Source organism: Lithobates pipiens, unplaced genomic scaffold (genome assembly GCF_037356315.1).
Source record: "Lithobates pipiens isolate NorthernLeopardFrog02 unplaced genomic scaffold, aLitPip1_a1.2 Scaffold_8, whole genome shotgun sequence".
NCBI lineage: Eukaryota > Metazoa > Chordata > Amphibia > Anura > Ranidae > Lithobates > Lithobates pipiens.
Window position 1 is genome coordinate 473,780,908 of NW_027507903.1, and position 14,220 is coordinate 473,795,127.

General features: G+C 47.0%; 1 protein-coding gene across 1 annotated transcript in view; it reads left to right on the top strand.

The window, feature by feature from the left end:
- Positions 1-5,143: 5,143 nt before the first annotated feature.
- Positions 5,144-14,220, top strand: part of CMAS (cytidine monophosphate N-acetylneuraminic acid synthetase) — a 44,823-nt gene continuing 35,746 nt past the window's right edge. Inside the window, exon 1 of the mRNA XM_077468699.1 lies at positions 5,144-5,389. Within this exon, the coding sequence (XP_077324825.1) occupies positions 5,205-5,389 (185 nt within the window). The 5' untranslated portion in view covers positions 5,144-5,204. The remainder of the gene's footprint in view (positions 5,390-14,220) is intronic.

Sequence of the window (14,220 nt, forward strand, 5' to 3'; positions counted from 1 at the left end):
TTGTCGCAAACCACCATTCCTGGCTTAAGCTGGCGTGGCGTCAACCACCTCTCGGCCTGCCCCTGCAGAGCTGACAAAACATCCGCCCCAGTGTGGCTCCTGTCCCCCAAACAAACCAGCGCAAGCACGGCATGACATGGTTTTGCCTGCGTACTTGCGTAGCCCCTGGAACGCCTACGGAGCACCGCTGGTTCTGAGGACAGAGCACTGGAAGAGGCCATGGAGGAAGAAGAAGAGGAGGGGGTGGAGGAGAGAGGTGTGTCACAACCAATAGTAGCATTTTGGAGGCGTGGTGGCGGAACAACCTCCAACACTACTGCACCTTGTCCTGCATCCTTCCCAGCTGCCAGAAGAGTGACCCAATGGGCCGGGAAAGACAGGCAACGTCCCTGCCCATGCCTGCTGGACCATGAGTCAGCGGTAATATGCACCTTACCGCTGACCGCCCTGTCCAGCGAGGCAAGGACATTGCCTTCCACATGCCGGTAGAGAGCCGGAATCGCCTTCCGTGAGAAAAAGTGGCGTTTGGGGACCTGCCACTGAGGAACCGCACATTGTACAAACTCACGGAAGGGGGCCGAGTCTACCAACTGAAAAGGCAGCAGTTGAAGTGCTAGCAATTTAGCCAAGCTAGCATTCAACCGCTGGGCATGTGGATGGCTGGAAGTGAACTTATTTTACCGGTCCAGCAGCTGGGCAGGGACATTTGCTTGCTATAATCGGACATGGGTGTACTGCTAGCAGAGTGCCCTCTTACCACTCGGTACCCTTAGGTGTGTCACAGCCAAGTGTCACAGCACTTGGCTGTGACACACCTAATTCTACACCTTCATTCCTCTCAGAGCAGGTTTCAGAGAGGACTGAAGGTCTAGTGGGGTTGGAGATGCCAGCTGATGAGGAGCAAGGAGAGGTCCGCTTTGTTCTTTGGTGTGGGTCTTTGAGGTACGCTTGCCAACGAGCTGCATGGCAGGTCAACATATGTCTGGTCAAGCATGTGGTGCCCAAGCGGCTGATGTTTTGGCCACGCGAGATACGCTTGAGACATATGTTGCCAATAGCAGCTGTGCGATCTGATGCAATCGTCTCAAAAAAGGCCCACACCAAAGAACTTTTAAAATAACGCGCAGAGGCAGCGCCCTGCACAGGCAGAGCTCTGAGGTGTGATTCAGTCGGTGTGCTGCCCCTAAGCTGGCCCCCGGAGGGCATCCTGCCTCGTTGGACATGTGCCTCCTCCTCCTCCTACCAGGCACCCACGTGGAGTCAGTGCCCTCATCATCCCCTCCCTCTTCATTGCTGGAGCAAACCTGGCAGTATGCTGCAGCTTGTGGAACATGACTGCCAGATTGCTGTCCTTCTTGAGCATCCCCTCTCTCTGCATTCACGCTACTGCCTTCCTCTAGCTGAGTATCATCATCAGAGCCTACAAAACACTGGGCATCCTCCTGGAGCATGTACCCAACACTGTGCTCAAAGAGTTCAGGAGACTCCTCAGGAGGACGTGGTGGGTCTAGGGAAGGAGTCACTGATGATGACATTGAGAGGAGGGAAGACGATGCGTTGGCAGCTGCTTTGCTAGTACCCTGAGACTGGGTGAGAGAGGATGAAGAGGGCTTGGTCATCCACTCTACCAAGTCATTGGCATGTTGCGGCTCAACATGTCCAGCTGCCGAAAAGAAGGACAAGCGTGTCCCATGGCTACGTGCTGATGATGACGATGCACCGCGTCCACGAGCAGCACTGTTGTCTCTAGACACAGAGCCTGCTTGCCCTCTTTTATCGGCTCGCGCCTGTCTGCCTCTCCTTGCTGGCCTTCCAGACATGGTAATGGCCTGAAGGGAGTTGGGAAAAACAGCAATTGGGTAGTGTATATTGTGCTGGAGGCACACACAACTTCCAATAACTCCTGCAGATGGCAGATGGCTCAAATAGAGAAGAGCTATGTAGATGGATATAGCGGTGTATACTGGGTTCAGAGCACGCAGACAGCACGCACAAGCTCCTACTGCTGAATGCAAGCTCTATTTAAAACGAGCAAGATATTTTGCTATATAGGTGGATATAGTGGTGTGTACTGGGTTCAGAGCATGCAGACAGCACGCACAAGCTCCTACCGCTGACTGCAAGCTCTATTTAAAACGAGCAAGATAGTTTGCTATATAGGTGGATATAGCGGTGTGTACTGGGTTCAGAGCACGCAGACAGCACGCACAAGCTCCTACCGCTGACTGCAAGCTCCATTTAAAACGAGCAAGATAGTTTGCTATATAGGTGGATATAGCGGTGTGTACTGGGTTCAGAGCACGCGGACAGCACGCACAAGCTCCTACCGCTGACTGCAAGCTCCATTTAAAATGAGCAAGATAGTTTGCTATATAGGTGGATATAGCGGTGTGTACTGCGGTCAGGGCACGCAGACAACCACTACAGAAGAGCAAGAACGAAAAATCGGGCGATAACGATCGGTGTATACTGTGTTGAAGGTACACAGAACACCCACTAACTGCTTCAGATGCCAACACACTACACAAGGCCGCCGCCGCGCTGGCGGCCTTATATAGTGTGGGGCATGTACTACACAGCCTGAGATGCCTGTGGCCAATCATGGCTCTCCGCACTGCCGGCGCTGTGATTCGCCAAGCATGCGTGGTCACAGTGCATGCTTGGCCAATCATGAGCCAGCAATGCACTGCGCCATATTAAATTATCTTTGGTAATACACTAGGTGTGTGCGCCTTCCATTTCTGTTTTGTCTTGTGGTGGCAGCATCATGTTGTGGGAATGGTGGAATGGTTTAGATCAGGGGTGCCCAACCAAACTGATCCGCAGGTGCAGTGCACCTTCAGGTTACCTGCACTGAGCCATAGACTTCTGTTATTTGCGGGTTTGGTTAGCTTTCAGAAAGTGCACCACACCTGCAGGATATAATAGAAGTCTATGGCAAAGTGTAGCTAACTCACAGGAAAGACACAGGTTCACTGTGCTACATAAGTGTGAAAGGCCCCTTTTACACAATTGGTCTGACTCAATCAGACCCTCCATTCACCTCTATGAAACGGCAGGTGTAAACAGATTTGTGTCCTTTTATACCCGCCTACCTCCCAATCTAGTTCATAAAAAAAAAAAAAAAACAGAAGGGGTTCCTTCAGGGTGGATCGGATCAGAGGACCGCCTGCTCTGCTCATTGTGGCCCACAACCGGTTGCCAAGTCAAGGTTGGGCACCCCTGGTTTAGATCAAAACATATTCATATATTAGAATGGCCCATTTAAAGTCCAGACCTAAATCTAATTGAGAATCTGTGGCAAGACTTGAAAATTGCTGTTCATAGACGCTCTCCATCCAATCTGCAAAGAAGAATGGTCAAAAATGTCACTCTCTAGATGTGCAAAGCTGGTAGAGACATCCCCAAAATACTTGGAGCTGTAATTGCAGTGAAAGGTGGTTCTACAAAGTATTGGCTCAGGGGGGCTGAATACAAATGCACACCACACTTTTTGTAAAAAAATTTAGAAAACCAATTATCACTTTCCTTCCACGTCACAATTATGTGTCACTTTGTGTTGGTCTATCACAAAATCCCAATAAAATACATTTACATTTTTGGTTGTAACATGACAAAACGTGGAAAATGTGAAGGGGTATGAATACTTTTTCAAGGCACTGTATCAATGCCGCCTTTCAGTGAAGGAGAAAAAATGACCGGTTTGCAAAATTTTATAACAAACACTGAGAAAAGGGTTATTTTTTTTTTTTTTTCACTTTATTTAGCAAAAAAAAAAAAAAAAAAAAACCCTGTGATGCTTAAAGTGGGGTGCCCCAAAAAAAAAATTACAAGTCAGCAGCTACAAATACTGAAGCTGCTGACTTTTAATAATCGGACACTTACCTGTCCCAGGGTCCAGCGATGCGGGGGAACGAAGCCCCTCCCTCATTTCCCGCTCCGCTCGCGGCGCCGTCATTCGTACTGTGGGCACCTGGCTGTCGCTTTACAGCCGGGCACCCACTGCGCATGCGTGAGTGGCACAGGGCGCCATGGTACACCGCACAGTCATCTGGGACATGTGACAGGCCCCAGATGACTGTGTGGCGCGAGGGGAAGTGATGTCACCAGCCTGGGCAAGGAAGAAGGCAGACTACGAGGGACCCCCTAGCAACAGGTATTTAGAGGTGAGTAAAAAAAAAAAAATTTTTACCAATTATTTTTAAGAATTTTAAACACTTTTTTTCTTTTTTGGTGGCATAAAGAGAAAGTAAACCCCAATGGGCTTTACTTACTCTTTTGCTAGCTGCAAATGAAAAGCATAATGGGCCAGTATACATCACATACTAGCCCGTTATGTGCCACTTACCTGTAAAAGAATCCAGCGATGTCCCGTGTGGGCAGCATCCATCTTCTGGCCCCTCTACCCTCTGGGCTGTGGACTCCGGGTCTGTGATTCGCCGGAGCCGCGTGACATCACTCCTGCACATGCACATGGGAGCCACGATCAGCGGCACAGGCTAGGGAAGAAACTGCACTTTGTTTCGTTCCCCATCCACGCACCGTTGGAATTTGAGTGAAATATCAGCGCACGTTTAGGAGAGCTTTCCACTACCTATAGGTAACCCTTATTCTAGGCTCACCTATAGGTAGAAGTCCAACAAGTGGGTTTACAACCATTTTAAATAGCACAAAAAGAAAGCTCTGTGTAAAACAGGTCTCCAACTGGCAGCCCTCCAGCTGCTGTGGAACTACAAGTCCCATGAGGCATTGCAAGGCTGACCAGCATGACTCCAACATTCAGAGGCATGATGGGACTTGTAGTTCCGCAACAGCTCGAGGGCCTCCAGTTTAATACTCCTGAAAATGTCATACATGTAGTGTTGCATGACCTCGCAATTGTCGAAATGTGTGTCAGCGCTGAAAGCTGGCATGGGCAGGAAGGGAGTTATAGTGCCCAGTAGGCAAGCTTCCCTAAACATTGCTCGTCATAACCCTCTCATGTCTCCCCGCTTACAGGACACGTTCAGTAAACATCCTTCTATCTATGTGGAGGAGAAACTTGTCCCACACTGAATGGGCAGCTGATTCCACAAAGAACTCCGCCCATTCGCACCAAGGCCCCGCCTTCTGCCTTACCCCCTCTGAAGTAATGTAGCCCCCAGGTCACACCCTCCTCAATAAAGCTTTTGCGCTGAAGCTGACGTGACCGGAACAGCAAGAAGATGTCGGAGGAGATGGTCGTGGACCAGCCGGATAAGAAGCAGAAGAAGCGGGGACACCTGGCGGCGATAGTGCTGGCCCGGGGAGGCAGCAAGGGGATCCCACTGAAGAACATCCGGAGACTGGCTGGGAAGCCGCTCATCGCCTGGGTACTGCGGGCCGCCATAGACTCCGGACAGTTTGATAGGTCAGTGACACGCCCCCTTGTTATAATCAAGCGCGCCCAAGCCAATCTACTACTGGAGAGACTGCTCAGTTCATTCATGGGGACCAATCCGCTTAAAGAAGTAGGGTTACCCTGCCCACTCATGTGGGTTTATCCTCCCTACAGCGCCCCTCTTGTGCTGGAGTCAATGATTCCTATACAGTACATAGGAGGGATGAAGAAGACGTTCGCTGTAATTATCACTGAGGAAGTAAACCCTGATGAGTTTACTTCCTCTTTCATTCCCTGCAAAGGTAAAGCATAATGGACTACTATGCATCGCATAGTAGCCCATTATGTGTCACTTACCTGACACAGGAGCCAGCGAAGTCACCGCTGTCCCCTGTAGTCCGTCGCATCCATCTTGCTGGTGGTGTCTCGCAGCTCCGCCGCTGTCATTCGGCGGAGCCGCGATGACGTCACTCCCGCGCATGCGCACGGGAGCCGACACGCGCGGCAGATCCATTGTTGGAAATGCCGCGCTCAGTGCGCCTGCGCGTCGCTGTCTATGGCGCATGCGCCGTAGACAGCGGTGCCTGTCTTCAGGCAAATATCTCCTAAACCGTGTAGGTTTAGGAGATATTTCTTGGACCTACAGGTAAGCCTTAATCTAGGCTTACCTGTAGGTCAAAGTGGTTTGTAAGGGTTTACAACCACTTTAATACTACAGGAATCTATGTATGTTAGATTACCATCCGTAACGCACACACTGCACTTTGCATTAAAAATTAGCTTCAGTTCAATATTCCCTGCATTGTGCAAGCCATACTGATCACCTTTTGTCGTTCTGCTCCTTTTCTGATTGGTTAAAACGGTTTTAAAACCAAAAGTGCGATATATTGAAGCTTAACAATCCTAGTGGCCCGTACACATGATCTGAAAATCGGATGAAAAACGTTTTCGAAGCGATCGTACGATAATCGGATTGTTAGTGCAGAGCTTTCGAGAGCTGATCACGACAGTTCATTTGATTTGTTATCCGATCGGAAAAATGCGAAAATTGTTCTCGTACGATTTTCGTTTAACCTCTTGCTGCTCACCCATCTTCAAATAACGCAGTGCAGCGCTTGTTCTGGGCCACTGTCATGACTGTGGCACGGAACAGCCGCGCCCGTGGGGGCACGCAGCGGGGCGCTCTTGGCCGCACTGTGTTGCTAGGACACGGTGCAACGGCTCTTTAACCATGTGATTGGCTGTGTCCAATCACAGGTGGTCACATGTAAACACGGAGATGCTGATAATCGGCGCTCCTCGCCTCAAACTGACAGAGTGTGAGGAGAGGAGAGCCCGATCAGCGGTATCTCCTCCTCACAGTGGACAGCTAGGGAAGTAATCAGGGCACTGATCATCAGTACCCTGATTACAATATATAAATAGTGTAAAAATGCAGTGCCCACCAGTGGTAGCAATCAGTGCCCACAAGTGCCACAAATTAGGGCTGCCCATCACTGCTGTCCACCAATGCCCATCAGTGTTGCCCATAAGTGCCACCCATCAATGCCCATCAGTTCCCATTTTTACCGCTTATCCATGCCCACGAGTGCCCTCCACTGCCGCCCATCAGTGCCGCCTATTAGTGCCATCTAAGTGTGGCATATTAGTGCCACCTCATCAATGCCCACCAGTTCAGCCTATCAGTGCCCATTGGTGCTGCCTCATCAGCGCACATAAGTGAAGGTGAAAAATGACTTGGTTACAAAATTTACTGACAGAAAAAAGGAAAAAAACGTTTTTTTTCCCCAAAATTTTTGGTCTTTTTTTTTTTTGTAAAAAAAAATAAAAAACCCAGCAGTGATTAAATACCACCAAAAGGAAGCTCTATTTGTGTGAAGAAAATTATAAAAAATTTGTTTGGGTACAGTGTAGCATGACTGCGCACTTGTCATTCAAAGTGCGACAGAGCTGAAAAATGGCCTGGGCAGGAAGGGGGTGTTTGTGCCTGGTAGGAAAGTGGTTAATCAGTACAGTTGTCTGAAAATACAATAGAAATCCACTACAACACTTTTTTTTTTCTGTGGTATGAGAATTTTGGTAACTTTAGTAACCTCTCTATTTTTGATATGAGACTAGCATGCAAAGAAAAACAAAAACGCACAATCTGTTGTCTGATTTTCGGATCGTGCGTATGGGCCATTAGATGTGGTGACTGCATTAGCTTTCCTGAAGTTTTTTTTTTTTTTTTTTTTTTTTTTTTTTTTTTATTCTCCTTGTTCTCGCCCAGTGCTTTGGCCAATACCACACACATCCTGTATTAGAGTGTCTTCATTCTGGAGGAAGGGGCACAGCAAGCATCAGCCTTGTCAGTCTGGGGGGGTGGAGGGGGTTGTTGGGTGTACTAGCATATTTAGATACACTAACAAAATTAAGCCAAACTCCAGGTCATACTTTAGAAGCAGTTACAGCAAATACTTTTTTTTGTTCCTTTTTGGGAATAACGATTTTACATAAATAAAAGCAGATCAATGTAAGCACCCCTGTCAGTGGCGAATGGTTTGTTCCCCCCCCCCCCCCCCCCCAAAGGCTCCATTGAATCGCGGGCATAATCATTGCGATTCCGAACCATGGCAAATGCGGGGAGCATTTGCGATTCCATTACTACTTAAGGGCATCCCAATCTCTGTGCCATTTTTTGTCACACGATAAATCGTGATGCAATCATGGCTAAGTGTAAAACTGTCGCCCAAAAGAAGCTCCCTTTTGAGCAACAAGCTTTGCGCATTGTGATTTTGCCGCAATTGCAGCGTAATTTATCGCAACAAAATCGCACCATGTTTGGAGTGCCTAGGTGTGAATGGGGCCCTGCTGCTACATCTGCAGAACAGCTTAATGGGTGGATTACCAGATGAAAATAAAAGAAAACAAGCCTAAAAAAGAAAACAAATGCAGTTATCGCATCTAAGAATTGGTAAGCTGCAATATAATGTTTGCTTTTGGGTTTATCACCACTTTAAAGAGGAAGTAAACCCTGATGGGTTTACTTCCTCTTTTTTTCCCTGCAAAGGTAAAGCATAATGGACTACTATGCATCGCATAGTAGCTCATTATGTGTCACTTACCTGGCACAGGAGCCAGCGAAGTCGCCGCTGATCCCTGTAGTCCGCCGCATCCAAGTTGCTGGTGGCGTCTCGCAGCTCCGACCAATGACAGCGGCGAAGCCGCGATGACGTCACTCCCGCGCATGCGCACGGGAGTCGACAAATTAGGCAAATCCATTCTTGGATTTGCCGCATTTAGTGCGCCTGCGCGCCGCTGTCTACGGCGCATGCGCCGTAGACAGCAGTGCTCATTTTCGGGCAAATATCTCCTAAACCATATAGGTTTAGGAGATATTGCTTGGACCTACAGGTAAGCCTTAATCTAGGCTTACCTGTAGGTCAAAGTGGTTTGAAGGGGTTTACTTCCTCTTTAAATATTCCATTGAAAGTGTTTTGCTATTGATATTTTTTGTTATAGCTGTTCCATAAGTGTGCCAAAAAAACGCCTTCTGATCCTGCCAGGAATCTTCTGAGCTGATACCTTCCTGTGCTCTCTGCCTGTGCTGCACTGTCATCAGTTATATTTGTTCCCATCTATGTGTGTCTGTGGACTACAGATGAGGAGAGGGGGAGATGTTCTGTAGTCCAGTCCTTGTGTGACAACACTGCTCCCCCATTAATACAGGACAGTGAGTGAGTGTTGTCACCATCACCAGGTGAAAATAAAAGGAAAGAAAACAAATGCAGCCACCACATGGACGCTAGGAATACAGTTGTAGAATTTTGGAACGCAAATTCTCAGAACATTTGAATGTCGTTTTCAAGATTTTGTTTGCTTTTAACATTTGATTTTTGGAATGAATGGACTTCAAAAGCCACGTACACTGTTAAAAATAATTTGAGAACATTTTCCATCCTGCTTTTGAATTTTCTCATTACTGCAGTTGAAAACAAACGTTGCTTTTGCACGTGCGGGCGGCTGAATTGGATGCATTCCTTAGCTGCCCCACACTCTGCCAGCAAATACAGCCAGAATTAGCGGCCCTGCGCCTCACATAGCATAAACGGATCGGGAATCTGCCCCAGGGCGGCTCCCGCTACTCGTTTTGTGCAGCGGGCAGGGAAAGCATGATGGCGACTGGCTACAAGGGCGGATAAACCGCTTCCACAGAGGAACACTCCTAAGCCTACTGGCCCTGGAAGCCACAGAACGGGCTCCTCCATAACCTCTCCAGTTAAAGGTGAGCCCTTAAAGAACACTGCTCACCATCCAGCCCTGCAAAGTCTCCCTCACAAGTTACAGCTCTATCACCTAGACAGGACTCTCATACCTCCTCAGTTTTAGATAGGGAGATGGCGGGCATCCTATGTAGCCAACCCAGCAACCAAGAGCTTGGTCCTGACATCCCTGCAGACCTTCCTGCTACCATGTCAGCCCAGCCACAATATTCTGGAGACCCAATACTTTTGGGCCGCTTTGCGGATTTGCTACAAAGGGAGCTGGCAAAAGCTACTGTCAATTTAGCCTTGGACATAAAGCCAGGTTACCAGGAGTTGGGGAACCAACTAGAGAGCATTGAATCAAAGGTGGATCACGCTGTTCAGAGTATCCCAAAACTCGGGGGGGGGGGGGGGGGGTGCTGGGATGTTATCGTAAAACCACATCTCTTCAGAATCAAAGAGGCAGTGATGTGCCACACTAGAGAGCATCCAGATCTGGAAATAGATGGTCACAGAATTCAAGCGTTTGCAGATCTCTCCCAGGCCACCATCCAAAAGAGGCGCTCATTCAAGCCCCTGTTGTCACTGTTATTTCAACGAAATATTCGCTATAGATGGAAATACCCCTTCAAGCTCCAGTTCACCTTTTAACAGCAAGTCTTACTCCTTTTCTACATTCGCTGAAGGTGAAACCATTTTGCTGAAGGTTGGCTTCATCTCTCACAGTGCTTCATCCCGGAATCGGCCCGGACCCAGCGGTCCTCCTCCGCTCTCCCCTCTCTGGTCACCCTTGCCGATGAAGAAGTCTGCTTCTTCCTATCGCACATCCTGAAAACTTGTGGCCTACTGCCAGATGATTTCTTCATCCAGTTATAGGACATTAGCCGCTGCTCTTATCTTGTCTACGAAATTATGCAACATATGACTAATGCTTAACAGTTCTAATTAAGGTGTGTGTGTGTGTTTTTTGATGTTCAACATATCTTGTTTTTATGGAGGACACTTGAACTTGCATATCTCTAAACCGGTTTTCGGTTATTTCACTATGTTGCTCTACAACTTTTCCTAGATGGTGGTATTGGGCCTTAATAGTAGGTGAGGTTGAAAAAAGACTCAAGTCCAACCTATATGCGACTCCACTGCTGGGAGGAGTCTATGCACTCTCCCTGTAGAAATTTCTGGTAAATGCCGTGCTGTCAGTGTAATGGAAAACGGCTGCCAGCATCACAATATGTCTGTGTCGCCAGTAGGGAGATTCACTCTGTTTATTTGTCCTGTTTACCATGACTGAGGGAGCGGCAGACTGCTGGTCCCTCAGGGTAATAATTTTTTTTATTTAACGAATTGTTAAAAAAATAAAAAACCCAGCAGTTATTAAATACCACCAAAAGAAAACTCTATTTGTGTGAAGAAAATGCTAAACAATTTGTTTGGGTACATTGTAGCATGACTGCGCAATTGTCATTCAAAGTGCCTCAGCGCTGAAAAATGGCCTGGGCAGGAAGGGTGTGTTCGTGCCTGGTAGGCAAGTGGTTAATCAGTACAGTTGTCTGAAAATACAATAGAAATCCACTACAACACTTCTGATTTTATTTTGTTTTTTTATTTTTTCTGTGGTATGAGAATTTTGGTAACTTTAGAAACTTCTCTATTTTTGTTATGAGACTAGCATGCAAAGAAAAACAAAAACGCACGATCTTTCGTCTGATTTTCAGATCGTGTGTATGGGCCATTAGGTGTGGTGACTGCATTAGCTTTCCTTAAGTTTTTTTTTTTTTTTTTTTTCTTTTTTTCTTTTTTTTATTCTCCTTGTTCTCAACCGGTGCTCTCGCCAATACCACACACGTCCTGTATTAGAGTGCCCTCACTCTGGAGGAAGGGGCACAGCAAGCATCAGCCTTGTCAGTCTGGGGGGTGGAGAGGGTTGTTGGGTGTACTAGCATATTTAGATACACTAACAAAATTAAGCCAAACTCCAGGTAACACTTTAGAAACAGTTACAGCAAATAGATTTTTGTTCCTTTTTGGGAATAATGATTTTACATAAATAAACGATCAGTGTAAGCACCCCTGTCAGTGGCGAATGGTTTGTCCCCCCCCAAAGGCTCCATTGAATTGTGGGCATAATCATTGCGATTCCGAACCATGGCAAATGCAGGGCGCATTTGCAATGCTATTACTTCTTAAGGGCATCCCAATCTCTGTGCCATTTTTTTGTCACAAGATAAATTGTGATGCAATCATGGCAAAGTGTAAAACTGTCACCCAAAAGAAGCTTTTTTTGAGCAACCAGCTTTACGCATTTCGATTTTGCCACAATTGCAGCGTGATTTATCGCAAACTAAATCGCACTGTTTGGCGTGCCATTAAGAAATAACGGTGCAACACATCCCTTGTTTTGCTTCCATTCTGGAATTGCAGGCAGAATCGCTGCAATTCCACCTGCGATTGAATGGGGCCCTGCTGCTACATCTGCAGAACAGCTTAATGGTTGGATCACCAGGTGAAAATAAAAGAAAACAAATGCAGTTATCGCATCTAAGAATTGGTAAGCTGCAATATAATGTTTGCTTTTGCTTTTATCACCACTGTTTTTTGCTATTGATATTTTTTGTTATAGCTGTTCCATAAGTGTGCCAAAAAAGCCTTCTAATCCTGCCAGGAATCTTCTGAGCTGACACCTTCCTGTGCTGCACTGTCATCAGTTATATTTGTTCCCATCTATGTGTCTGTGGACTACAGATGAGGAGAGGGGGAGATGCTCTGTAGTCCAGTCCTTGTGTGACAACACTGCTCCCCCATTAAATACAGGACAGTGAGTGAGTGTTGTCACCATCACCAGGTGAAAATAAAAAGAAAGAAAACAAATGCAGCCACCACATGGACGCTGAGAATACAGTAGTAGAATTTTGGAACGCAAATTCTCAGAACATTTGAATGTCATTTTCAAGATTTTGTTTGCTTTTAACATTTGATTTTTGGAATAAATGGACTTCAAAAGCCACATACACTGTTAAAAATTTGAGAACATTTTCCATCCTGCTTTTGAATTTTCTCATTACTGCAGTTGAAAACAAACGTTGCTTTTGCACATGCGGATGGCTGGAGTGGATGCATTCCTTAGCTGCTCCACACTGTCAGCAAATACAGCCAGAATTGGCGGCCCGCACCTCACATCGCATAAACTCGTATGGTGAGGATCGGGAATCTGCCCCAGGGCGGCTCCCGCTACTCATTTTGTGCAGCGGGCAGGGAGAGCAAGATGGCGACTGGCTACAAGGGTGGAGAAACCGCTTCCACAGAGGAACACTCCTAAGCCTACTGGCCCTGGAAGCCACAGAACGGGCTCCTCCATAACCTCTCCAGTTAAAGGTGAGCCCTTAAAGAACACTGCTCACCATCCAGTCCTGCAAAGTCTTCCTCACAAGTTACAGCTCTATCACCTAGACAGGACTCTCATACCTCCTCAGTTTTAGATAGGGGGATGGCGGGCATCCTATGTAGCCAACCCAGCAGCCAAGAGCTTGGTCCTGACATCCCTGCAGACCTTCCTACTACCATGTCAGCCCAGCCACAATATTCTGGAGACCCAATACTTTTGGGCCGCTTTGCGGATTTGCTACAAAGGGAGCTGGCAAAAGCTACTGTCAATTTAGCCTTGGACATAAAGCCAGGTTACCAGGAGTTGGGGAACCAACTAGAGAGCATTGAATCAAAGGTGGATCACGCTGTTCAGAGTATCCCAAAACTCGACCATGATAATTGACCTTCAAGACCGCCTTGAAGGAGGCCTATTCAAAAATTGATGACCTCGAAAACCTTGCTAAGCACTGTAACTTTTGTATCGGAGGCATTCCGGAAAATGTGCGGTGCTGGGATGTTATCGTAAAACCACATCTCTTCAGAATCAACGAGGCAGTGATGTGCCACACTAGAGAGCATCCAGATCTGGAAATAGATGGTCACACAATTCAAGCTTTTGCAGATCTCTCCCAGGCCACCATCCAAAAGAGGCGCTCATTCAAGCCCCTGTTGTCACTGTTATTTCAACGAAATATTCGCTATAGATGGAAATACCCCTTCAAGCTCCAGTTCACCTTTTAACAGCAAGTCTTACTCCTTTTCTACATTCGCTGAAGGTGAAACCATTTTGCTGAAGGTTGGCTTCATCTCTCACAGTGCTTCATCCCGGAATCGGCCCGGACCCAGCGGTCCTCTTCCGCTCTCCCCTCTCTGGTCACCCTTGCCGATAAAGAATTCTGCTTCTTCCTATCGCACATCCTGAAAACTTGTGGCCTACTGCCAGATGATTTCTTCATCCAGTTATAGGACATTAGCCGCTGCTCTTATCTTGTCTACGAAATTATGCAACATATGACTAATGCCTGACAGTCCTAATTAAGGTGTGTGTGTGTGTGTGTGTGTGTGTGTGTGTGTGTGTGTGTGTTTTGTTTTTTGATGTTTAACATATCTTGTTTTATATGTAGGACACTTGAACTTGCATATCTCTAAACCGGTTTTCGGTTATTTCACTATGTTGCTCTACAACTTTTCCTAGATGGTGGTATTGGGCCTTAATAGTAGGTGAGGTTGAAAAAAGACTCAAGTCCAACCTAT